Here is a 27,350-nt window from a genome sequence, read left to right as displayed (position 1 = left end):
AATGAAGATCTCAGAAGATGGTAAGATCCCCCATGCTCATGGATTGACAGGATTAATATAGTAAAAATGGCCATTTTGCCAAAAGCAACCTACAGATTCAATGCAATTCCCATCAAAATTCCAATTCAATTCTTCATAGACTTAAAAAGAGCAATGTTCATTTGGAATAACAAAAAACCCAGGATAGTGAAAACTATACTCAACAATAAAAGAACTTCTGAGGGGAAACACCATCCCTGACCTTAAGCCCTATTACAGAGCAATAGTGATAAAATCTGTATGATATTGGTACAGAGACATGCAGGTAGATCAATGGAATAAAACTGAAGAGCAGGAAATGAAGCCACACACATATGGTCACTTGATCTTTGACAAAGGAGCTAAAATCATCCAGTGGAAATAAAAGATAGTATTTTGAACAAATGATGGTGGTTCAACTGGAGATCAGCATGTAGAAGAATGCAAATCTATCCATTCCTATTGCCCTGTACAAAGCTCAAGACCATGTAGATCAATGACCTCCACATAAACCAGATACACTCAAACTAATAGAAGAAAACGTGGGGTAGAGCCTTGAATATATGGGTGCTGGGGGAAATTACCTGAACAGAACACCAATGGCAGATTCTCTAACATCAAGAATCAACAAATGGGACCTCATAAAATTGCAAACCTTCTGTGAGGCAAAAGATTCTGTCATTAGGACAAAGGCAACCAACAGATTGGAAAATGGCCTTTACTAATCCTACATCTGATAGAAGGCTAGTATCCAAAATATACAAAGAACTCAAGAAATTATACTCCAGGGAGCCAAATAACCCTATTTTTAAAATGGGGTACAGAGCTAAACAAAGAGTTCTCAAATGAGGAATATCAAATGGCTGAGAAGCATCTAAAGAAATGCTCAACATCTTAATCATCAGGGAAATGCAAATCAAAACAACCCTGAGAATTTGTTGTACACCAGTTAGAATGGCTAAGATCAAAAACTTAGATGACAACAGATGCTGGTGAGGATGTGGAGTAAGAGGAAAACTCCTACATTGTTGGTGGGATTGCAACCTGGTACAACCACTCTGAAAATCCTTCTGGAGGTTCCTCAGAAAATTGAACATAGTACTACCTAAGGTACTCACCTTAGTGGTATACTTAGTGGTATACTCCAGGGCATATACCTAAAAGATGCTTCAACATATAGCAAGGACACATGCTCCACTATACTTGTAGCAGCCTTATTCATAACATCAAGAAGCTGAAAAGAACTGAAATGTCCCTCAATAGAGAGATGGATACAGAAAATGTGGTACATTTACACAGTGGAGTACTACACAGCTATTAAAAACAATGACTTCATGAAATTCAAAGGCAAATAGATGGAACTAGAAAATATCATCCTGAGTGAAGTAACCCAATCACAAAAAAAGCACACATGGTATGCACTCACTGATAAGTGGATATTAGTCTGAAAGCTCTGATTACCCAAGATACAATCCACAGACCACATGGAACTCAAGAAGAAGGATGACCAAAGTGAGGATGCTTCACTTCTTAGAACGGGGAGCAAAAATATGGATAGGAAGAAATAAGAATACAAAGATTGGAGCAAAGACTGAAAGAAAGGCCATCCAGAGACTGTCTCACCTAGGGATCCAGCCCATATACATACAGCAACCAAACCCAGACAACTTTCCTTATGCCAAGAAGTGCATGCTGACAGGAGCCTGATACAGCTGTCTCCTCAGAGCCTTTGCCAGAGCCTGTCAAATACAGAGGCAAATGCTAGCAGCAAACCATTGAACTGAGAACAGGATCCCCAGTGGAGAAGTTAGAGAAAGGACTAAGGTAGCTGAGGGGATTTGCAACCCCATAGGAAGAACAATATTAACCTACCAGAACCCCCAGAACTCCCAGGGACTAAGCCACCAACCAAAGAGTACTCGTTGAGCGACCCATGGCCCAGATGCATATGTAGCAGAGGATAGCTTTGTGGGGCATCAGTGGGAGAAGAGGCCCTTAATCCCATGAAGGCTTGATGCCCTACTGTAGGGGAATGCCAGTGCAGAGTGGTAGGAGGGAGTGGTAGGAGTAAAAGCACCCTCATCATGGCAGGGGTTGGAGGTATGCAATAGTGGGTTATTGAGGGAAAACCAGGAAGGGGTTTAATATGTGAAAAGTAGGTAAAGAAAATATCTGATAAAAAATAAAAAAAATAAAAAAGAGTGAACTATTACTGTGATAGACATTACCACACTGTATTTAGTGGAATTTGAAAGACTGTGAAACTTTGGACAAAAAAAATAATGGAATGCTGTAAGCTAATCTTAAGAGGACATTTTAATAGGAATGCAGTAGCTTCAATTGCTGTGAAGATAGTAGAGGTCTGGCGCAAGAGATTTCAGGGGGGAACAATAATGACAAATGAGCTAGAAAACATTCATGACATCTTTTTACAAAACTGTGGCTGCATTTACAACTGTCTTAGAGCTTGCCTGTGGCTCAATTTGAAAGTAACAGAATGATTTCTTTAGCACAGGATATTTCAAGACAGCCTAAAATTGACTCTGCTCTGTAGGAACTCACAGTAACTCTTATGCAGATTTACAATGAAAAAAATGTGGGGAGCAGACAGATAAACAATTGGTACAGTTGGGAAAGGAAAGAACACTGGAAAACATAATGTTAAGGGAAGGCTTGTGTTAGAAGGAATGCTGGAGCTGTTAAGGGAATTGTTCTCATTAAGGGGAGGCCTGATTTGCACTGGAATAATGTTCCCTCAGAGTAAGACCCTACCCAGATACTCTTCCAACCTGTGAGGGAAAAGGCAGAAGGACTTTCCTGCTCAACAACAAATAGAAACTTCCACAAATATGGTTCAAGAGGTATATAATCTGTACCAAACTGACAGACAAACTTGGCAATGTCATCTACGTGGCAAGGATGTAAAATAAAGGGGCCATGGAACTCTCTTCTGTATTTTTATTGAGGCATTGAGGCCAGGAAGAATAATACAGAAGAGTCCCCCCGCCCTGTGAAGGGTCCATAAGAGGCCATTGTGTGAAGCTGTAAAACTGAAGCCTGGTTTGTGTCGGAAGCCCTGAAGTTGTTAAAATGTCCATGCCATAGGGTATCACCAATGATAGCTACAAACAGGGAATATGCAGCCAAAGAGAGAGGTCTATGATGCAGGCAGCAAAGCTGTGTGGGCAGAACCATCTATTCCGCTTGATACCCAATAGTGCTATAGAATCTGGAGCTCTATACTGGGTTTTATCTTGTTTTGATCCAATATTCCCTCACTATGCCCTCATTCCTCCCCTTTAAAATGGTAATGTATATTCAAAGTGGTGGTATGTTGAAAGTATTTAATTTGCTTTTTGATTTTACAGGGAGAAACAATGAAGAGATTGCCCTGGATCTCAGAAGGCACTTTGGACTTTTAAACAACTTGAAACTGATAAAAATGCATAGGACTTTTAAAAATTGAACTACATGCATTTTGCATTTTGATATAGCCAGAAGACTACTATAGGGTCCAAGTAGTAGAATATAGTAGTTTGAATGTTGACTGCACCTATAGCCTCGAGCATTTAAATACTTGGTAATGTATAAATAACTAATATGTTCTACAAGTAGGATTTCCTTCATGGTATTGTAAATTCCAAAAGCCCATGTCAGAGGAACTTATGGGTCTTAAATAGGAATGTTATTTTGTTATTTTTATAAATAGCTGTGTTGTCAAACTGCTTTCAAATATTCATGTTTGGCCAAATTCCTAAGAATGTCTGAAAGCTCAGCTCTAAATGGGTCACCTACATGAATCTCTCCTCACTCTAGACTTAGGGAATATCACTAAAGAGAAGGTAGAAATAATAGCCATAGGAGAATGGAGAAAGCTATGAAATGCTGTCTTCTAGACTTCACGTGGGCATTGAACATGTGAATGCACAGAAGCTATGCCTACCTTAGCCACACAAAACTCATTCAAGATCAATCCAGTTAGAATCCTAGAATAGATAGGGGAGATGATCCAGAGATCCCATTCCTGACATAGTAGGTATAAGCAGGTGCTAGCTAATGAGGAAGGGTCAAGCTTTTTGAAAGTCTTGCCACTGTTAAGTTTCCCAGGACACAACAGATGGTCCCACACACTTAAACATTTGAGCAGTAAGTACTATTGGGATTCTGTGAGGGAAACATATTACCTTCCTTACTGGAGGATCTAGAGGTAGGTAATGGGGGATTTTTATAATCAAAATACATTACAAAGTTGTATAAAATGTTCAAGAAATAAGTTCAAAATAGTTAATAAAAGAGATATAGCCAAGAGTTATGTGTTAATAAGGAAGGAAATCATGTCACATGTAGGACATGAATAGAATTGAATATTATTGTGTTAGATGACCCAGACTTCCAAAGACTAGCCTTAGAAATTTTCTCTCATATGGAATTTTGAAAAACAGAGGGCATGAAAGCAAAAGGAGGACTTTTAGCAATGTGATGAGTAAATGGAAGAGAGTGTAACAGAGGAGGTTCATATCCTCAAGCTACATTCTATACATCACAAAAGTAACTTAAAATGCATCACTTTGAGACAGGCATGCCAGTGGATGTCTTTAATACAAGCATTCAATGGCAGGCAGTCCTTATGAATTTAAGACTAGCCTACTCTACATGAACTACCTAATCTAATGATCTGTATGAATTAAAAACCCAATCTTGTCTAAGTGTCTGTGGTGTTCACAGCTTTCCACAGTAGTGTACAAAGCCATGTGGCAAGACCCTGTCACAAAAACAAATGAACAAAAAATCCCCACCACTTCACATAAGTAATAACCTTGATAAAAAAAAAGAAACAGTAAAGGGATCAATGGAACTTCAGCACTGTTAATATTGCTTGCTGTGGAAAGTTGTGAACAACACAGCCACAGTCTCAATTAACCTGGACCCCCAATATCTCTCAGACACTGGATCATCAACCTGGCAGCATACACCAGCTGAGATGAGGCCCCCCAACACATATACAGCAGAGGACTCCTGGGTCTGGGTTCAATCAGAAAAGATGTACCTAACCCTCAAGAGACTGAAAGCCCCAGGGAGTTTACAGGTCTGGTGGGGTGGGTGGGGTGGAGACATCTTCCTGGAGTTGAGGGTAGGGGAGGAGATATGGGATGTGGAACAATCAAAGAAAGAAAGAAAGAAAGAAAGAAGGAAAGAAAGAAAGAAAGAAAGGAAGGAAGGAAGGAAGGAAGGAAGGAAGGAAGGAAGAAGAAAGAAAGAAAAGAGTATTGCTTTCTATAATTTATGCCTAGTGATTTTAAATGAATATTTTAATAGTATTAATTCAAATGCCATATATATATGAATACATATAATACAAAATATATGCACATATATTTTAATTGTGAATGCTATGTGTATATTATTTTTCTTCGAAGTTACCTCAGTTTTTATAAGTATGAATTAAAATTTCAGTAACAAAAAAATATTACTCAGATTTCAAAAGTTTCCAGTTGGTATACCAGTCTAAGGACACAAGTTTAAACACAATTGTCTGAGAAGCACATCCACTAAAATTTCTTGAGTATCAGCAGAATCACTGAGTTCTCTCTACTTGAATCTCTTTCTTTATTATAATCCCTAGATATAATAATATCTGTCAGATTAATTGGCTATTATTGGTAAAGTTAAATACCTTTTTCTGAGCAGAAGAGGTTTTCCAAAATCAAAAACACAGGTTCATCATTTCAGATGGAAATGGAAGACAATTTATTTGTGAAATTAAGTGTGTAGCTTATTTCATTTTAGAACACAGTGTATTTGGATTAAATTTTCTCATTTAACTTTTTCAGATTTTCATATGAGCATTGTATTTACATCATTTTCACACCTTCCTTCTTCCTTTCTACTCTTCCCCATCTCATCTTCCCCACTCAAATGCATAACCTCATCGTTCAATACATATTAATTAAATATACATATATATGTATATATATATGATGGATAGATAGATAGGTAAAGAGATAGACAGATAGAGAGACAGACAGACAAATAATAGATATAGGTATAGATGTAGATATCCTATTTAGTGACTTTGTGTGTGTGCGTGGTTAACTGGCTGGCTGGCTGATGGTTTGTGTGGTATTCCTCATATGTGCATGTGTTTAGGGCTGACCATTTGGAATTGGATAACTTATTGGGATCTGCTCCCAGTAGAAGACAGATAATTCTTCTACCAGAAGCCACTAACTGCCTGCAGCTCTTAGCTACCTTAAATTAAGCTACAAAACTGTTTAAGCTCTGTCCAGATTGCCTCTATTCCTGAATGCTCTGTATACCCATTCTCCAGTCCACAGCCTTGGGCACCCAACCTCTAAAGAGAACAGACTGATTACAAATAATTACAGCACCATATAAAAGACCAGCCTAAACTCTATCTTCTCATTTCTATATTTCACATACCCTTTATCTTCCTAAACAAAGAAGTTTCCAAAGCCCTGTCCACCACATTGAACCTGTACCCATTTAGTCCACCTGATATCAAGGGACCATTGAGTTTGGAAGAAAAAAGAAGGTAACTGCATAGCTAATATCAACCTAAGAATGTGTTGCAAAAATTGAACAATAAAGAACAAATTCCAAAGTGATAAGCAAACGATGTGGGAAGAAGGAAAAGTTGGTATGTACGTGAAATTTGAACGAAGGAAGAAACTATGGTGTTGACTGCATAGTAGGCAGACAAGGGTTGATAATGATGCAGTGTATAGTACAAAAGTAGTACAGGAAAGAACTCTGAGTATTTATACCACAAAATAGGAAAAACATTTAGGAAATAGTCCCACTCATTTGTGCATTGTACAGCACATGTATGCATAGAAACATTTCTTATCATAGAGATTTTAACTTCATTTGTCAATTTAAATGAAAAGCGTATTACAAGCAAGAGGTTGGAAAAGTCCAAGGACAGATGGAGCACTCAGGATGGTGACTCTAATGTGTATATAAGATGCCAAAATGCATATGAATAACAGGCTGATAGACCCTAACTTGCAGGGAACATAACCAGTTCATTGGTGGTGTGTCTGAGGTAGAGTATCTAATTATTACCAGCAGAAATTTCAAAGTATTACTAAATGAAACCATAAAAAATGAAGTCAATAAGGGCATAGTGTTTTATGCCATTAATTCCAGCACTCAGGAGGTAGAGGCAAGCAGATCACTATAGGTTCAAGGTAACCATGGTCTACATAGCAAACTCATGAACATCTAGAGCTACATAGAGAGACATTGCCTCTCAAAAATTTTAAAACATGAAAACAAGCCTACGCAAAGAATTTTTCTTATACTGAAAACGAGATAAATATTTTTGCTCCAAAAACATAAGCTATTCAATTAAAAAAATGTCTGACATTAAATTTTAAACTGTGAAAAGATATCATGTGCAAAGGAAAATATAGAGATGACTTTTGTGTATCTATGTTGGAAAAACTCTTTCCAAAGATGATCAGGATTGAGAAAATTAAATAGAGGTGAGAATAACACCCAGATATTAGAAAGAATATCATATTAAAATGTACTAGAAAAATGCCCACTCAGAGAGATAATATTATGCATGCCAATCAAGAAGGAGTCCTAGCTTGCTAATGGAAAGCAGAAGTTGCTTCATTTTGTTCTGCTGAGGATATTTCTCAGCGCTCCTTTCATATCTCGATTTCTCAGACTATAGATAAAGGGATTCAGCATGGGTGTGACCAGGCTATACATCACAGCCACAATGGCATCCTTGTCATTAGTGTTATTATATGAAGGGACCAGGTAAAGGCCAATAATGGCTCCATAGTACAAAGAAACTACACAGAGATGAGAACCACATGTAGACAAGGCTTTGCAGATTCCCTTGATGGAGGGAGTTTTCAGGATGGTGACTCCAATGTGACCATAAGAGACCAAAATGCATATGAATGGCACGGTAATGACCACCGTACCTACAGGAAGGATGACCAGTTCATTGATGGTGGTGTCTGAGCTGGACAGCTTCAGCAAGGCAGAGAGATCACAGAAGTAGTGGGGGATTGTATTATCTCTAAAATGAGATAGACGAGTCAAGAGAAGGGTATGTACAAGGCCACAGGCATTAGACAAGATCCAGGACACAATTACTAATAGGACACAGAGGTTCTGATTCATGATCCTAGTGTAGTGCAGAGGGTGGCATATGGCCACATATCTGTCATAGGCCATGGAGGTCAAAAGAAAGCTGTCAATGCTTCCAAAAAATAAGAAAAAATAAACCTGGGAAATGCACCCAGTATATGAGATGGAGTGACTATTTGTCAGCATATTCATGAGCATCTTTGGAGCTGTAACTGATGAGAAATAGATGTCTGTGAAGGCCAAATGACTGAGGAAGAAGTACATGGGGGTGTGAAGGTGAGAATCCAGCCTGATGAGCAGGATGATGAGCAGGTTCCCCAGCACAGTTGTCAAGTGCACAGCAAAGAACAGGGCAGAGTATGCAGCTTGGTCCTCTACTGGAATGGGAAGGCCCAGGAGGATGAACTCAGACACAGTGCTCTCATTGTCCCTCCTCATGCTGTCTTTTCTCTCTTCTTCTGGAGATGGAAAAACATGGAAATAAAAGGAATGAGAAGTTATTGTAATGCATATAACATGAAATAACATTTTCAACCAATCACTGTGCATTTCATGTAATATCTCACATTTCCTGTCACTAAAATAGGCTAGTAATTGTCTAGATTTTAAAAAAATAATTTTCTGCCTAGAAAACTAACACATCTTCTGGGAAAATTGTTGGATAACTTTAGGATCCAGGAGTTCATAATGAATAAATAAGACTCAAAAGCCAGAGAATGGGGTTGTCTGCTCATAATTTTAAATGACTCACTTCACCAAAAACTAACATGGAACCTGTACCTGAAGCAGATCTGGGATACTGATTCTGTACTCACTCCCACAACACCCAGAGGAAGCTGGACTCCCAGATGCTCTAGCAAGCCCAGGATCACAGGGATGTAGGAACCCCTGCCTAGCCAGTGGCACATGTTCCTTCTTATTTGAACCTGCTCCTGGAGCAGACCTTGGGTACTGGCTCTGCACCCACTCCTCCAACACCCAGAGACTGAATCCTATGTGCTGTGAGATGCTCAGGATCACAGGAGAGGCCAAAACACCTGCCCCAACACCTGAAATAACTGGAACCCCCAGGACCCAGGGGGCATGGGTTCCTTCCAGCTTGCAACTGTGCCCAGAGCAGACCCAGGGCTCTGGCTTCCCACCCACACCTATAACACCCAGAGAAATCTTGACTCCCAGGAGCTCTAACACAACAGAATCTCAGGAGCTTAGTCACATGAGAATTTCAGAATCCAAAAGGCAGCTTGACTCCCAAGAGTTCTGACACAATGAGAATCTCAGAATTCACATGATGGCATAATTACAGCATCACAGAGACAACTGGACTCCAAGGAGTTCTGACACAACCAGGATCATAGGAGGGACAGGGTCCAGTCAAAGACAGCAAGGGCAGTTAGCACTAGAGATAAGCAGATGGCAATCCCATACATAGTCACCAAACCCAGATACTATTTCACATGCCAAGAAATATAGCTGTCTCCTGAGAAGCTCTACCAGAGCCTGACAAATACAGAGGAAAATGCTCAAAGACAACCATTGAACTGAGAACAAGGTTCCCAGTGGAGGAGTTATAAAATGACTGAAGGAGCTGAAGGAGTTTGCCCTTCAGCCTACCCCATAGGAAGAATAACAATATCAACCAACCAGAACCCCCAAAGCTCCCAGGGACTAACCACCAACCAAAGAGTACACATGGAGTGACCCATGACTCCAGCTGAATATGTAACAGAGGATGGCCATGTGGAGAATCATTGGAAGGAGAGGCCTTTGTCTTGTGAAGGCTTAATGCCCCAAGGTAGGTAATGGAAGGACAGAGAGACAGGAGGGAGTGGGTGGGTAGGTGGGGGAGAACCCTTATAGAAGCAGGGGGAGGGAAGATAGGAGAGTGGGTTTTAAAAGGGAAAACAGGAAAGGGGGTAACATTTGAAATGTAAATAACAAAAATATCCAATTAAAGAAAATTTTAAAAGAGCATAAGCACAGACACCAATACTACTTGACAACAACAGAAAACAGTTATCCAACCACACCCAGCCCTGAGTACCCTAACGTGAAAAACAAGATGCAGATCTAAAATCCAAGATGCAGATCTAAAATCCCATCTTATGAATATGATGGAAGAATGTAAGAAGGACATAAATAGTGCCCTGAAAGAAATACAGGAGAACACAGATAAGCAAGTAGAGACTCTTAAAGAGGAAACAAATAAGTTTCTTAAAGAAATATAGGAAAACACAATCAAAAAGCTATTGAACAAAAGCATCCAGGATCTAAAAATGGGAATAGAAACATTAAAGAAAACAAAAAGGGAGACAACCCTGGAGATAGAAAATATAGGAAAGAGATCAAGAGTCACAAATGCAAACATCACCAATAGAAAACAAGAGAAGGGGTTGGGGATTTAGCTCAGTGGTAGAGCGCTTGCCTAGCAAGCGCAAGGCCCTGGGTTCGGTCCTCAGCTCCAAAAAAAAAGAAAAAAAAAGAAAAAAAAAAGAAAACAAGAGAAGAGAAAGTCTCAGGCATATAAGACACCATAGAAGACACTGACACAAAAGTCAAAGAAAATACAAAATGCAAAAAGCTCCTTACTCAAAACATACAAGAAATCCAGAGCACAATGAAAAGATTGAACTTAAGAATAATAGGTATAGAAGAGATCAAAGATTCCCAACTCAAAGGGCCAGCAAACACAACAAAATTATAGAAAAAAACCTTCCCTAACCTAAAGAAAGAGATACCCATAAAATACAAGAAGCCTACAGAATACCAAACATATGGAACCAGAAAAGAAATTCCTCCCATCACATAATAATTAAAACAACAAATGCACAAAACAGTTAAAGAATATTGAAAGTACTAAGGGGAAAAGGCTAAATAACATATAAAGGGTGATCCATCAGAATTACACCAGACTTCTCAACAGAAACTCTAAAAATCAGAAGATCTTGGGCAGATGTCATACAGATGCTGAGAGAACAAAAATGCCAGCCCAGGCCACTATATCCACAAAACTCTCAATTACCATACAGGGAGAAACCAAGATATTCCATGACAAAACTAAATTTAAACAATACCTTTTCACCAATACAGCCCTACAGAGGAAAATAGAAGGAAAACACTAACACAAGGAGGGAAATTATAACAAAGAAAAAGCAAGAGACTAATCATCTCACAACAAACCCAAAGGAAGAGAACTACACAAGCATAATTCGACATCTAACAACAAAAATAACAGGATTTAACAATCTTTGGTCCTTAATATCAACATCAATGAATTCAATTCCCGAATAAAAGAACATAGAGTAACCCCTGCACTCGGAGCACTGAAGGCTATATCCTAAGGAATACCACTCCTACACCCTGAAGTCCTACAGCTGCCTCTGGGAGCCCAGTGGACTCAGGGACCCACCATCCCCCCAAAACCCCCACCTGCCAAATACCAATCCCTTTTTGCCTGGCCCTTTCTGCTAAGAAAGACTGCTAGCTAGCCTGCTCCCCAGAAGACATATATCCTGAGATATATCGGAGTATCCACTGTACTCAGAACATTTGACGTATCCTGAGGCATACCAGAAGAACTCCGAGTATTTCATCCCAGGAGATCTGCAGCACCCAGGATACCACAGCTTATAGACATCCTGGGAGTTTCTCTGTACACAGGGAAACTGGGCAATAGACACTGCAGTCTGAAGACCTCCCTGGGGCTCTGTGGCATGCAGGGCAACTAATCCAAAGACTGAAATCCTCTCTGGAGTTTGGCTGCATATAAGGAAATAGAAACCACAGTCCATTGACCACACCCCCTGCTCCGGAGAAGAGCTTCATACAAGACAACAACTTTGACTGCTCTTCTGAAACCCAACAATCTGCAGGCCTCCCAGGAGATCTACTGCATCCAGGACAACAGCAATCAGCAGTTTCTCTGCCCCTCTGAAGACACTCCAGTTAGAAGGCCCTACAGGAGGTCTGCTACAGCCAGGGCCACAGGCCTACCAAGAGACCTGTTACAACCCAGGGACAAAAGAGGCAGACTCCACACAGAGTCACCCAGACCAACAAACACTAGGGATAACCAGATGGCAAGAGGCAAGCTCAAGATCATAAGCAACAGAAACCAATATACGTGGGCATCATCAGAACCCAATTCTCCCACCACAGCAAACCCTGAATAAACCAACACACCTGAAAATCAAGAAGCTGACCTAAAATCCTATCTCATGGATATAATAGTGACATTTAAGGAGAATATAATTAACTCACTGAAAGAAATACAGGAGTACACAGGTAAACAGGTAGAAGCCCTTAAAAAGGAAACAAATAAATGCCTTAAAGAAATACAGGAAAACACAAACAGATGAATGAATTGTATAAAGTGGTCCAACACCTAAAAGTGGAAATAGAAACAATAAAGAAAACACAATTGGAGGCAAAATTGGAAATGGAAAACCTAGGTCAGAAATTGCAGATATAAAGTATCACCAAGAGAATACAAGATATGAAAAAGAAAATCTCAGGTGTAGAAGATACTGTAGAAGAGATTGACACAACTGTCAAAGAAAATTCAAAACATGAAAAACTCCTAACCCAAAACATCCATGAAATTCAGGACACAATGAAAAGACCAAATCTAAGAATAATTGGAATAGAGGAGAATGAAGATTCCCAGCTCAAAGGACCTGAAAGCATCTTCAGCAAAATCAGAGAAGAAAACATCTGCAACCTAAAGAAAGAGATGGCTATAAAGGTCCAAGAAGCCTAGAGAACACCAAACAAATGGGACCAGAAAAGAAAATCCACTCTTCACATAATAATTAAAACACTGAATGTACAAAACAAAGAGAGAATATTAAAAGTTGCAAGGGAAAGGGGACAAATAACACAGTCACATGCCTATCAGAATTATACCAACTTCTCAACAAAGTCTATGAAATTCAGAAAATCCTGGTCAGAGGTCAAGCAGACTCTAAGAGAACATAGATGCCAGCTCAGGCTACTATACCCAGCAAAACTCTCAATCAAGATAGATGGGGAATACAAAATATTCCAGGACAAAACCCAACTCAAACAGTATCTATCTACCAATCCAGCCCTATAGAGGATCCTAGAAGGAAAACTCCAACACAAGCAAGATGCCTACACAAAAGAAAAGACAAGATATTAAGCATCTCACAACAATGCCAAAAGGAGAAAACCACAAGCACATAAAGCCACTTACAAAAACATATATAACAGTAACCATCAGTCATCTCTCTTTAATATCTCTCAATATTAATGGACTCAACTCACCTACAAAAACACATAAGCTAACAGACTGGATACACAAACAAGATCAAGCATTTTGCTGCATACAAAAAAACACATCTCAATAACAAAGACAAACACTATCTCAGAGTGAAATGATGGAAAGAAGTCTTGCAAGAAAATGGTCCCAAGAAACAAGCTGGAGTTGCCATTCTAATATTCAATAAAAGAGACTTTTGATCAAAACTGTCAAATGTGATGAGGAAGGACACTTCATATTCATCAAAAGAAAAATCCACCAATTGAAAGTCTCAATTATGAACATATAAGCTTCAAATGCAAGTGAACCCACATTCATAAAAGAAACTTCACTAAAGCTCAAAACACATATTGAACACCACACAATAATAGTGCGAGACTTCAAAATCCCACTCTCACCAATGGACAGGTCATTGAAACAGAAACTAAACAGAGACACAGTGAAACTAACAGAGGTTATGAACCAAATGGATTTAACAGATATCAACAGAACACTTCACCCTGAAACAAAAGAATACACCTTTTCTTCAACACCTCATGGTACCTTCTCCAAAATTGACCATATAATTGGTCACAAAATAACTCTCAACTGATACAAGAAAATTGAAATAATCTCATGCACCCAGTCAAACCACCATGGCCTAAGGGTGGTCTTCAATAACAGCAAAAACAACAGAAAACCCATATACATATGGACATTGAACAATTCTCTACTCAGTGATAATTTGGTCAGGGATGAAATAAAGAAACAAATTAAAGACTTCCTGGAATTTAATGAAAATATTGATACATCATACTCAAACTTATGGAACACAATGAAAGCAGTACAAAGAGGAAAATTAAAAACACTAAGTGCCCTGGTAAGGAAAGTGGAGAGATCTTACACTAGTAACTTAACAGCACACCTGAGAGATCTAAAACAAAAAGAAGCAAACTTACCCAAGAGGAGTAGAAGGCAGGTATTTCCAAACTCAGGGCTGAAATCAACCAAATAGAAACAAAAGAGAACAATACAAAGAATCAGCAAAACCAAAACCTGAATCTTTGAGAGAATCAACAAGACATAAAAACCCCTAGCAAAACTAACTAAAAAGCCCAGAGGCAGTACCCAAATTCACAAAATCAGAAATGAAAAGGGAGAGAAAACAACAGAAATGGAGGAAATTCAAAAAATCATCAGATCCTACTACAAAAGCCTATACTCAACAACACTGGAAAATCTAAATGAAATGGATAGTTTTCTAGATACAAACCACATACCAAAATTAAATCAAGAGCAAGTTAACTTTCTAAACAGTCCCATACCCCATAAGGAAATACAAAAATCATTAAAAATCTCCAAACGGGGAAAAAAAGCCCAGGACCTGATGGATTTAGCTCAGAATTCTAGCAGACCTTCAAATAAGACCTGATTCCAATATTCTTCATACTATTTCATAAAATAGAAACATTACCTAATTAATTCTATGAAGTTACAATTACTGATACCTAAACCACACAAAAAAAGACCCTACCAAAAAAGAGAACTTCAGGCCAATCTTGCTTGTTAATATTGATGAAAAAATACTCAATAAAATTCTTGCAAACTGAATCCAAGAGCACATCATTCACCAGGATCAAGTAGGCTTCATCCCAGGGATGTAAGTTTGATTCAATATACAAAAATCCACTAACATAATACACTCTATAACAAACTCAAAGAAAAACCACATGATCATCTGCTTAGCTGCAGAAAATGCATTTAACAAAATACCACACACTTTCATGTTATAAGTATTGGAGAGATCAGGAATTGAAGGCTTATATCTAAAAATAATAAAAACAATTTACTAGAAACCAACAGCCAAATATCAAAATAAATGGAGAGATACATGAAGCAATCACACTAAAATCAGGGACAAGACAAGGATGCTCACTCTCCCCACATCTATTCAACATAGTACTTGAAGTGCCAGCTAGATCAATAAGACAACAAAAAGAGATCAAGGTGATAGAAATTGACAAAGAAGAAATAAAGGTATTACTATTTGCAGATGGTATGATACTACACATAAATGACCCCAAATTTCTACCAGAGAACATCTCCAGCAAATAAACAACTTCAGCAAAGTGGATGGATATAAAATGAACTCAACTGAAAAGTAGCATTCCTTTATACAAATGATAAACAGTCTGAGAAAAAATTAGGGAACAAGTCCCTTCACAATAGCCACAAAAAAAATATAAAATATCTTAGGGTAACTCTAACCAAACAAGTGAAAAATCTGTATGACAATAACTTCAAGTCCCTCAAGAAAGAGATCAAAGAAATCAGAAGATGGGAAGATTTCCCATGCTCATGGATGGGTAGGATTACTATAGTAAAAATGGTCATTTTACCAAAAGCAATCTACAGATTCAATGTAATCCCCATCAAAATTCCAACCCAATTCTTCATAGAGTTAGACAGAACAATTAGCAAAATCATCTGGAATAACAAAAAACCCAGGATAGCTAAAACTATCCTCAATAAAAGGACTTCCAGAGCAATCACTATCCCTGAATTCAAGCAGTATTACAGAGCAATAGTGATAAAAAACTGTATGATATTGGTACAGAGATAGACAGATAGACCAGTGGAATAGAATTGAAGATCCAGAAATGAACCCACACACCTAGGATCACTTGATTTTTGACAAAGGAGTGAAAACCATTCAATGGAAAAGAGATAGTATTTTCAACAAATGGTGCTGGTTCAACTGGAAGTCAGCATGTAGAAGAATGTGAATCGACCCATTCTTATCACCCTGTACAAAGCTTAAGTCCAAGTGGATCAAGGACCTCCACAGAAAACCACATACACTCAAACTAATAGAAGAAAAGTGGGAAATAACCTTAAACACATGGGCACTGTGGAAAATTTACTGAACAGAACACCAATGACTTATGCCCTAAGATCAAGAATAGACAAATAGGACCTCATAAAACTGAAAATGTAATGCAAAGAACGCTGTCATTAAGACAAAACACGACCAACAGATTGGGAAAAGATTTTTTTTCTTTTTTTTTTTATTAACTTGAGTATTTCTTATTTACATTGCGAATGTTATTCCCTTTCCCAGTTTCCAGGCCAACATCCCCCTAATCCCTTCCCCTCCCGTTCTCTATGGGTGTTCCCCTCCCCATCCTCCCCCCATTACCGCCCTCCCCCCAACAATCACGTTCACTGGGGGTTCAGTCTTAGCAGGACCAAGGGCTTCCCCTTCCACTGGTGCTCTTACTAGGCTATTCATTGCTACCTATGAGGTTAGAGTCCAGGGTCAATCTATGTATAGTCTTTGGGTAGTGGCTTAGTCCCTGGAAGCTCTGGTTGGTTGGCATTGTTGTTCATATGGGGTCTCGAGCCCCTTCAAGGTCTTCCAGTCCTTTCTCTGATTCCTTAAACGGGTATCCCGTTCTCAGTTCAGTGATTTGCTGCTGGCATTCACCTATGTATTTGCTGTATTCTGGCCATGTCTCTCAGGAGAGATCTACATCCGGTTCCTGTCAGTCTGCACTTCTTTGCTTCATCCATCTTGTCTAATTGGGTGGCTGTATATGCATGGGCCTGTGGGGAAGGCTCTGAATGGGTGTTCCTTCTGTCTCTGTTAATCTTTGCCTCCCTATTCCCTGTCAAGGGTATTCTTGTTCCCCTTTTAAAGAAGGAGTGAAGCATTCGCATTTTGATCATCCGTATTGACTTTCATGTGTTCTGTGCATCTAGGGTAATTCAAGCATTTGGGCTAATAGCCACTTATCAATGAGTGCATACCATGTGTGTTTTTCTGTGATTGGGTTACCTCACTTAGGATGATATTTTCCAGTTGCCTCCATTTGCCTATGAATTTCATAAAGTCGTTGTTTTTGATAGCTGAGTAATATTCCATTTTTACCAATCCTACATCTGATAGAGGGCTAATATCCAAAATATACAAAGAACTCAAGAAGGTAGACTCTAGGGAGCCAAATTACTCTATTTTAAAAATGGGTTACAGAGCTAAACAAAGAATTCTCAGCTGAGAAATAGTGAATGGCTGAGAAATAGCTAAAGAAATGTTCATCCTTAGTCATTAGGGAATTGCAAATCAAAACAACCCTGAGATGCCAACTCACACAGCCAAAGTGGCTAAGATCAATAACTCAGGTGACAACAGATTCTGGAGAGGATGTGAAGAAAGAGGAACACTCCTCCATTGCTGGTGGGGTTGCAAACTTTTACAACCACCCTGAAAATCAGTCTGGAGGTTCCTCAGAATATTGGACATTCCACTACCTGAGGACCCAGCTATACCTCTTCTGGGCATATACCTAAATTATGTTCTAACATACAACAAGAACACATGCTCCACTATGTTCACAGAAGCCTTATTTATAATTGTCAGAAGACAGAAAGAACACAGATGTTCCTCAGCAGAGGAATGGGTACAGAAAATACGGTACATCTGCACAATAGAGTATTACTCAGCTATCAAAAACAATGACTTCGAGAAATCCATAGGCAAATTGATGGAACTAGAAAGTATCATCCTAAGTGAGGTAACCTAATCACAAGAAAAAAAACAGATATGGTATACACTCACTGATAAGTATATATTAGCACAAAAGCTTGAACTACCCAAGATTAAATCCAAGAAAAAGGACAACAAAAGTGTGATTGTTTCAGTCTTTCTTAAAAGGGGGAACAAAAATATCCATAGGAGGAGATATGGAGAGGAAGTTTAGAGCAGAGACTGAAGGAATGGCCATTCAGAGCCTGCCCCCTCCCTGGGTATACAGCCCACTTATATACAGCCTCCAAAACTAGATAATATTGATAAAGCCAAGAAATGCATGCTGACAAGAGCCTGATATACCTGTCTCCAGAGAGACTCATCCAGAGCATGTCAAATACAGAGGCGAATGCTAGCAGCAGCAACTGAGAACAGGGTCCCCTTTAGAGGAATTAGAGAAAGTATTGAAGGAGCTGAAGGTGCTTGCAACCCCATAAGAATAGCAATACCAACCAACTAGTGCTCCCAGGGACTAAACCTCTACCCACAGATTACACATGGACAGACCCTTGGCTGCAGGTGCATATGTAGCAGAGGATGGCCCTGTTGGGCACCAATGGGAAGAGAAGCCCTTGGTCCTGCCAAGGCTGGACCCCGCCACCCCCAGTGCAGGAGAATGTCAGGAGAGTTAGGAAGAGGGAGTTGTTGGGGGGGAACACCCACATGGAAGAAGGGGGAAAGGGTTGGGATAGGGATCTTATGGCTGGGAAACTGGGAAAGGGATTAACATTTGAAATGTAAATTTAAAATATCCAATGATAAAAAAAAGAAAATGTTATCCTGAGTGAAGTAACTCAGACCCAAAATGACATGCGCAGTATGTACTTACTAATAAGTGGATATTAGCAAAAAGAAAAAAAAGTACTGAATACCCAAGATACAGTCCACAGAACTCAAAAGATCAACAAGCTGAAGGGAGGACACCTCAGTCCCACTTGGGTGGGAAAACAAAGCAACTACAAAGAGGGAGATATGGAGGGATTAGGGAAGGAAGGGGGATGGGGAAGGGAAATTATCTGGTATTGGGTGGGGGGAAAGACTGAAAACCTGAGGGCCAGCAGAAAGAATGTAAGCAGGCAACCTCAATAGAAATGAGGTTGAAAGGACCCTCCAGAATATAACAGAGACCTGGGAGGTGAAAGACTCTCAGGACTCAAAGCAGGGGAGACCCTAGATGAAGTGCCCTACAGTGGGGAGAGGAAACTTGCTGAGCCCACCTCCAGCAGAAAGACAGGGTATCAAGTAAGGGATAAGGTTGCCATCACACAGTCAAAAATCTGACCCATAATTCTTACAATTTGAAAGAACTGCAGTGCTGGAAATGAAGAAAAGCTTGAGGAAGAAAGGTCCAACAATAGGCCCAAAGTGGTATCTAGCTCAAGGGGAGGTGCCATGACCTAATACCATTACTGAGGCTGTGGAGTGCTCACAAAAAGGGACCTATCAGGACTGCCCTTCAAAAGATCCAACAGTCAACTGAAACTGTCAGATGCAAATACTTTCACCCAACCAATGGACAGAAGCTGCTGACCCCTGGTTTGGATTAGGGAAAATCTGAAAGAAGCTGAGGAAGAGGGTGACCCTGTAGGAAGACCAACAGTCTCAAATAACCTGTACCCCCGAGATCTCTCAGACACTGGCTCACTAACCAGGCAGCATACACCACCTGAGATGAGGCCCCCAACACATACACAGTAGAGGACTGCCAGGTCTGGGTCAGTCAGAGAAGATGCACCTAACCCTGAAGAGACTGGAGGCCCCAAGTAGTTTAGAGGCCACATGCTGGAAAAGTTTTGACAAAATACAATACCCCTTCCTGCTAAAGTATTAGAGAGAATAGGAATTCAAGGTATATACTTAAATATAATAAAAGCAATATATGGTGAGTCAATAGTCAACATCAAATGAAATGGAGAGAAATTTAAAACAATCCCACTAAAATCAGAGATGAGACAAGGCTGCCCACTATCCCCCTATCTATTGAATATAGTACTTAAAATTCTAGTCAGAGAAATTAGGTAACAAAAGGAGATCAAAGGGAAACCAATTGGAAAGGAGGAAGTCAAAATATCACTATCTGCAAATGATATGATAATAAATAAATGTGACCCAAAAAAATCCATGTGAGATCTCCTACAGCTGATAAACAGCTTCAGCAAAGCAGCTAGATACAAAAATAACTCAAATAAATCAGTAGTTTTCCTCTACTCACATGATAAACAGGCTGAAAAAGAAATTAGGGAAATGACACTAATAGAAGAAAAAGTGGGGAAGAACCTTGAACACATGGGCACTGGGGAAATTTTCCTCAACAAAACACCAATAGCTATGTTATAAAATCAAGAATCAACAAATGAGGCCTCATTAAATTGCAAAGCTTCTGTAAGGCAAAGGACACTTTCATTAGGACAAAATGGCAACCAAAAGATTGGGAAAAGACCTTTATCTATCCTACATCCGATAGAGGGTTAATATCCAATATATACAAAGAACTCAAGAAGTTAGACTCCAGAGAGCCAAAAAGCCCTATTAAAAATGAGGTACAGAGCTAAACAGAATTCTCAACTGAGGAATATCAAATGGCTGAAAAGCAGTTAAAGAAATGTTCAACATCCTCAGTCATCAGGGAAATGCAAATCAAAACAATGCTAGGTTTCCACCTCACACCAATCAGAATAGCTTAGATCAAAAACTCAGGTGACAGCAGATACTGGAGAGGATGTGAAGAGACACCTCCATTGCTGGTGGGATTGTAAGCTGGTAGAACCACTCTGGAAATAAGTCTGGCAGTTCCTCAGAAAATGGAAGTATTTCTACTTCCTGACCCAGATATACCACTCCTGGTCATATACCAAAAGATGATCCAACATATAACAAGGACACATGCTCCACTATGTTCATAGCAGTCTTACTTATATAGCCAGAAGCTGAAAACAACCCAGATGTTCCTCAACGGAGGAATGGTAACAGAAAATGTGGTATATTTACACAATGGAGCATTACTCAGCTATTAAAAACAATGAAATTCATGAAATTCATAGGCAAATGGATGGAGCTTGAAAATATCATCCTGAGTGAGGTAACCTAGTCATAAAAGAACACTCCTGGTGTAAATTTACCCAGTTGCCCATGGTTGCTGAGATCAAGGATGCTAAGGGAGAACCTGACACTGACAAATTCCTAAACAATATTAAATATAGTGCTTAGATATCAAATCTCAATTTTTTAAATTTTAAAATAGTGGTTAATAGCAAGAAGGGTACATCCTTAACCACAGAACTTGGGAGGAAGAAGTAGGCAGATCTCTGAATTCAATAACAGCCTGATCTACAGAGCAAGTTCTAGATACAAGGATCAGAGTGACAGAAATTATTTTATATATAGTTTTGATATGATCCTATCCTTTCAAACTTTTAGTGCACACCAGTTCAAGATGAACTGTTTTCAGAAGAAGTACCTGTTATGCTCTGGTTCATGGAGGAGATATCAGAGACCAGTAGCACACACTAGACATGCTCACATCTGCACATTTGTACACAAACATGGTAATGTAACATAAATACTACACCTGCCCTGACAAGACCTCTTACTGAAAATACTTACTTTTATCCATATTGTATGTGCTGATTCCTCCATTTCTCCCTAAAAGGCAAAGGGCATAGTGAGATGGGTAGCCTCTATGAAGCTCAAAGTTCCACTGTGATTGAATACATTTGAAACCAAATCCAGACACTATATTTATACCATACTCTTGTATTTGCAGTTAGTAACATAGTGAATGATTTTAATATAAACAATGAGGAACACGCAGGAAATAAACCCACCATCCTCGGCTTTGACATAGAGACAAACAAGATATAATTACTGAATTTCCTCTGGCTCCCTGGGGAAGAAATTTCTTACTAAAACAGGCACAAGGGAGTTCACCTTTGAGGAATATAATAATACTCTCAGGGAGCCAATAGAAAACTGGCAATTCGAAGGGTTCCATGCCTTCTAAATTTGCATTGGGAAAAATGTAGTCCAGAGTCCACAATAAAGTAAGCTAATGAGGGTAATAACTAAAGCCTCTTCTGAACAGAGGTTACTTATTTTTGAAATTTTGAAATTTTTATTACATGTGTATGGGGTTTGGTTAATGTGGTTATGAGTGCAGGTGCCTACAGTAGCCAGAAGTAGTTGTCAGATCCCTTAAAGTTGGTGTCCCAGGTGGTTATACTGTCCGAAACGATACTGGGAACTGAAGTCAGATCCTCTGCAAGAACCGTATGTTCTCTTTGACTACTAAGCTGTATCTGCAGACTCCTAGCCCTATATTATTTCAAAGACACTATAAACAGTTCACCTTAATTGTCTGTTTTTAATGGTAAAGAAAACATTATCTCATCATGTCCCAGGTCACTGGAAAAAGAAATGTTTCTATGAAATATCATTCTCTTCGCCAAGACTGATCCAGGTTACATTTCATTGTATATTTGTCACAACATTATTAAATAACCATTTAATGTATTTTTATACTTAGCCCTTAGAAAACTGATCCTAAATCTATACCATACCTCTCAGCTTTATTTTTTCAATGCCTGACAGAGTATAACATGTACTCATATTCAGATAAATACCTGTATATATTCATAAATATTATGAAAGTTACAATTTTTTATATTAAATATATACTTTGAATTGAATTTCTTTTTTTTAAACAAAATTAAACTTTTAATTAAGACTGCTTTTGGCATTTTGCTTGTGATTTCTGCCCTTTGGTTAACAGCATCAATGTCACATTCCTAGCCATATTGCATATTGGTAAGCTTTCAACACATCACTGATATCAAAGGCAGATACCGAGTCAGTATTAATAACAGATTTAACTACGTGGCACTGTAATTTCAATAAAATTACTGTCTCACTGGATATTACATGCAAAAATCCACAAATTGTCATTTAACCAGCAGCACTGCAGGAGCAAACATCCATGTCTGACAAAAAACTGCACCGGAAGTTCAATGCTTCCACTCGTGAAAACAGCGTCCTTAAGTTCAACAAGAAACACAACCGTCCTTTCTCCACTTAAAAAATGATACTGTTCAACTATGGTAAGACCATTAATGTCTGTGTATTAACTATCTTTAAGCATTTCAGCTTAAATTCACATAAGAAAAGTCTTATATTTAAAATAAAATCTTATTTCAATCAGTGAGTGAAATTTGCATTTTACTCTTATTTATTCAAATTTATCCCCTCCCCAAAGAAATGGATTTGGTAATTGAGGTATCTTACCACAAACTCTAACTGTAAATGTATTCATAATTATCTTCAAAGTACGATTTCTCCCCCCCAAACAATCCTTTAAAACTTGTAATAAACCTATAAAGCTGATTTGCATATTTACAAAATTCTGAATAGCAAATATAGGCAACTCATATAAAAAAAACAAAACAAACAAAAACATTTGTTCAATGGCTATTTTGTGAATTGCCAGGTACACTGTGTACCTCCTCTCTGTAGAAAAAATCTAGTCTTAAGAAAAACGAGTCCGCGTCAAGTAAAATCTTGACAATCTGTCTGGGTGCCTGCCAAGAGGGTTTGTTTATCCTAAACAATGTCACACAGGATTGCGCGTGCGCAGTCTGTATAGAAACAGCATACGCACCCCGTGCACCCCCACCAGTTCCCCATACTGAGATGCGGCTGCCTGTCTGGAGATGAAGTTTGCTGGAAAAAAGCTAGTAGTGAGCATGACAGCAAGCTTCCGGGTTCTCAAAATGACCAAACACTTTGGTATTGATACAATGTATTCCCTGTGGCCTCAAATATACAAAATATACATTTCCAGTTCTTTTGATTTTTTTTTATATGAAGTTAGGTCTGCGGTTTAAAGGATGGCGAGCGGACTGCGAGGCGTCGAGCCGGTGTGCGCAGTGCTCAGTTCTGGTGGCGCTTCATGTGCAGCGCCAGGTGGTCGGAGCGGGAGAAGCTGCGGTTGCACACCACGCACTGGAACGGCTTGGCACCCGTGTGCTTCCTGTAGTGGCGGGTCAGCTCGTCCGACCGGGCAAACCTCCAGTCGCAGCCCTCCCAGGTGCACTTGTAGGGCTTCTCGCCCGTATGAGTCCTCAGGTGAACTTTTAAATGAGACGACTTTGTATAAACTTTTGTGCAACCATCATAATCACAGAAATGGATGCGTCGCTTCTCCAGATCCGGGTTACTCCTTCTGTTGTATCGGACAGGTTGGATATTTGGCGAATTAACTGGCAGAGTGGCAGGTAAATTTGGATTGTGAATTGCCAGTTTCGAAGCAATTGTAGCAGCATAGGACGGAGGTGGGTTAAATTCTGGAGCATCTCAGCTTGTCTATCAGGACTTCCAGGCTCTGAGCTCGGTGGTGATGGGGGAAAGTAGGAGGCCTGCTGTGGAAGAAACTGACTCGGCATGGTGTACGTGCAAGGAGGCATGCCCTGGGACTGTTTCATGGACGTCTGCCGCACAGCAGAGGGGTGTGAGTTAAGGCCAGCCATAGAGACATTAAGGGTGTCCATGACTGCTGTCTGGTTTGTCGAGCTGGGCATGTCTAGATCAGGTGTATTCAACAGCTGGTACAGGTGGCCCTGCTGGGAAGGGACCGAGAGATGAAGATCTGGTATAGGAAGTTCTTGTTTGATGAAGATATTGTTCACCTCTGGCGCTGTGGTCTGGTGGGAGCTGAATATACTGGTGAACTCAGGGAGGGCCTGGGTGGGGGCCGGAGGAGGAGGAGGGGCGGTGGATTCGCTCTGGTGGCTGAAAATGGTAACAGGTTCTGTCTTGATCTGTGTTACGCATGGTCTCTGGGATTTGTAGAGGCCAGTTCTCAGGTGCGTGATGTCAGGGAGGAAGACGTTCATGTTGATGCTGTAAGGGAAGCCTTCAGTGTCAGTGAAGAACTGGTCAACCACTGAGGCACTGTCTCGTCTGTATTTTTTATGCTCTGAAATTATCGGAACTGGAGGAAGCTGAGGTGTCAGATACTTCTCCATTTCACATCTTGTCTGGACCAGCTCCTCGGAAGGCAGTCGCGGGCCGGGGCTGGCGGCGGCTCAGGCGGGTGTTGGTGCGCGTGTTTCAGATCATCTCCCGGGAAGAGCGCCGCGTCGCGGACCGGGTTCGCAGCGCCCAGCACCGGCTTGAGCTGCGCGAACACTGGCTCGTCCTGCGCGGCCGGCGGCTGGGGCACTGGTCCCAGGCGGGCGCTCATGGTCAGCACCCGCGTGGGCATGGACGGTCTGGAGACTACGGGAGCGGGACACGGGGCGATCGCGATTCCCACCTCGCCCGGGCTGGCACAGGACGGAGGACTCGGCGCGGGGCCGCAGCGGGAGACCCCTGGGCCCGCAGCCAGACGCTCAAGAAGGCGGGCACGAAGATCGGGGCTCCTGGGCTCGGCCACGCGTCACGGCCGACGTACTCCGACCGCCACTTTCTCCCGTCCCGCCCCGGCACTCGCTCGCTCCCTCGCTCGCTCCCTCGCCGGAACCGCTCCCGCCACCTCCAAGCTCCACCAGCAAGCTAAGAGGGCGCGTACCTGCCCCGCAACTGAATTGAATTTCTAAATATTGTTTTATGTGTATGAGTGTTTGCATGAATGTATGTCTGTGTGACATGTGCCTGATACTGGAGAAAGCAGAAAGAATACATTAGATCCCCTGGGAGTGGTGTTATTGATGGTTCGGCGATGCCATAAGGGTTTTGGGAACAAACTGAGGTCTTCTGTAAGAGCAGCCAATGTTCTCACACTTTGAGTCATCTCTCTGATCCTTTGAACTGATATTAGAATGAAATAATCTGGTAAAAAAGACTTAGACATTGAATGTGCTCTGGGTCCTATACCAGATCATCTTTTGTCTCAAAAATAATCTTACATTTGACCTGCCTAGAGCTGATGTAATGTTTTCCTCAGATGGAAGAATATCATTTCATCTCCCTCTTTTCCTACATTCATGAAGTACGTAAATTCATGAGTCTGTGAATTAACAAATGATGTTACTATTTTCAGATATCTAGGTTTTTACATTGTCCTCTAAACCATGTTAATCCTATTCTTCTTCAACTCTCCGTATCTTGGCCTAAAAATCTTACTACTTAATAACAAACCTCTCGCTTTTCATATACAACAAGTCAGGAAACAAAAAATTGTCTGTCCTCTATTTATACATTTTTTATGTTTTTAATTGATAAGCCATTCATGATACTCCCTGGTAGTCTTTTTAATTTCCATAGTATTATTTGAAATGTCTCTTTTTTCATCTCTGATTTTACTTATTTATTGTCTCTCTTTCTTGGGGAGTTATACCACCAAATGTTCATCACATGTGTTCAAACTCTTAAAAACACCATTTTCATCTTGATATTTTATATTTTCGTTGCAGGGCCTATTTCACTTATTTCTGTTCAACTTATGCTATATTTTCTTTCTTACTACTAATTCAGGATTTTATGTGTTCTTGCTTTTCTCATTCCTTGAGTTGCATCACCAAGTATTTTCTCAGATGGCTTTTTGTTCTTCTGTAGAAACTTTTCTCTCTTTGTAATAATTACAATGTGTTATCTTTTTTAAGTTCTTGATTTGTAAAGTCTCATAGACCCACAAACTTTAAAGAGTACTGTCATTGCTGTTGGTAAGACTTTATTGCTGAAGGCCATGTACTTGGGTCTTAGAATATCAGAAAATTGAGTGAGCATTCAATTGGAAATTTCATTCTCATATCATCATCATCATCATCATCATCATCATCATCATCATCACCATCACCATCATCATCATCATCCTAGCTTTCATAGTGCTGGAAGTTGGTGTACATGCTACAGAAAGAAAAGAAATCTTCAGTTTCACCCATTTGTGAAAACCTGTGAGCTACAATAACAACTAGACTGACAAGATATGCTCTCTGGTGTAATAGCGGCACAAGTGTTATAAAAGAAACCAAACACTTTCTTGTTAAATTTTATACTTTGGTAGTTTGAATATTAACGGCCCTCATAGATTCGAATGCTTAATCATTAGAAATTTCACTACTTGACAGAGATTAGGAGATATGGCATTTTGAATTAGATGTGGCCTTGTTCAAGGCAGTGTGTCTCTGAACATGACCTTTGAGGTTTAAAATGCTCCTGCCAGGAACGGTGCTTTCTTCCTAGTGGTGATGAATCCAAATAAAGAATTCTCTACTATTTCTCCAGCACATCCTTCAGCATGCCACCATGCTTCCTGCCACGACTATAAGGAAAGACTCTGAACCTGTAAGCTAGCCCAAATTAAATCTTTTCCTTTATAAGAGTTGACATAGTCCTAGTGTCTTTTCACAGCTAGAAGCA

General features: G+C 39.9%; 1 protein-coding gene and 1 pseudogene across 3 annotated transcripts; both read right to left on the bottom strand.

Moving 5' to 3' along the window:
* Positions 1 to 3,032: 3,032 nt before the first annotated feature.
* On the bottom strand, positions 3,033 to 9,343 carry Or1j16b (olfactory receptor family 1 subfamily J member 16B). Of its 3 annotated transcripts, none has more exons than XM_087651497.1 (2): positions 8,932 to 9,342; positions 3,033 to 8,609 (listed from the first exon to the last, which is right to left on the bottom strand). In XM_087651497.1, exon 2 carries the CDS (start codon positions 8,587 to 8,589, stop codon positions 7,660 to 7,662), a length of 930 nt encoding a protein of 309 aa, XP_087507623.1. In that variant the 5' UTR covers positions 8,590 to 8,609; positions 8,932 to 9,342; the 3' UTR covers positions 3,033 to 7,659.
* Klf5-ps1 (Kruppel-like factor 5, pseudogene 1) lies at positions 22,604 to 25,560 on the bottom strand (annotated as a pseudogene).

This window comes from Rattus norvegicus, chromosome 3 (genome assembly GCF_021556685.1).
Source record: "Rattus norvegicus strain SHRSP/BbbUtx chromosome 3, alternate assembly SHRSP_T2T, whole genome shotgun sequence".
Classification (NCBI taxonomy): domain Eukaryota; kingdom Metazoa; phylum Chordata; class Mammalia; order Rodentia; family Muridae; genus Rattus; species Rattus norvegicus.
The sequence above is the reverse complement of the archived record's forward strand: the minus strand, read 5'-3'. Positions and strand labels throughout refer to the sequence as shown.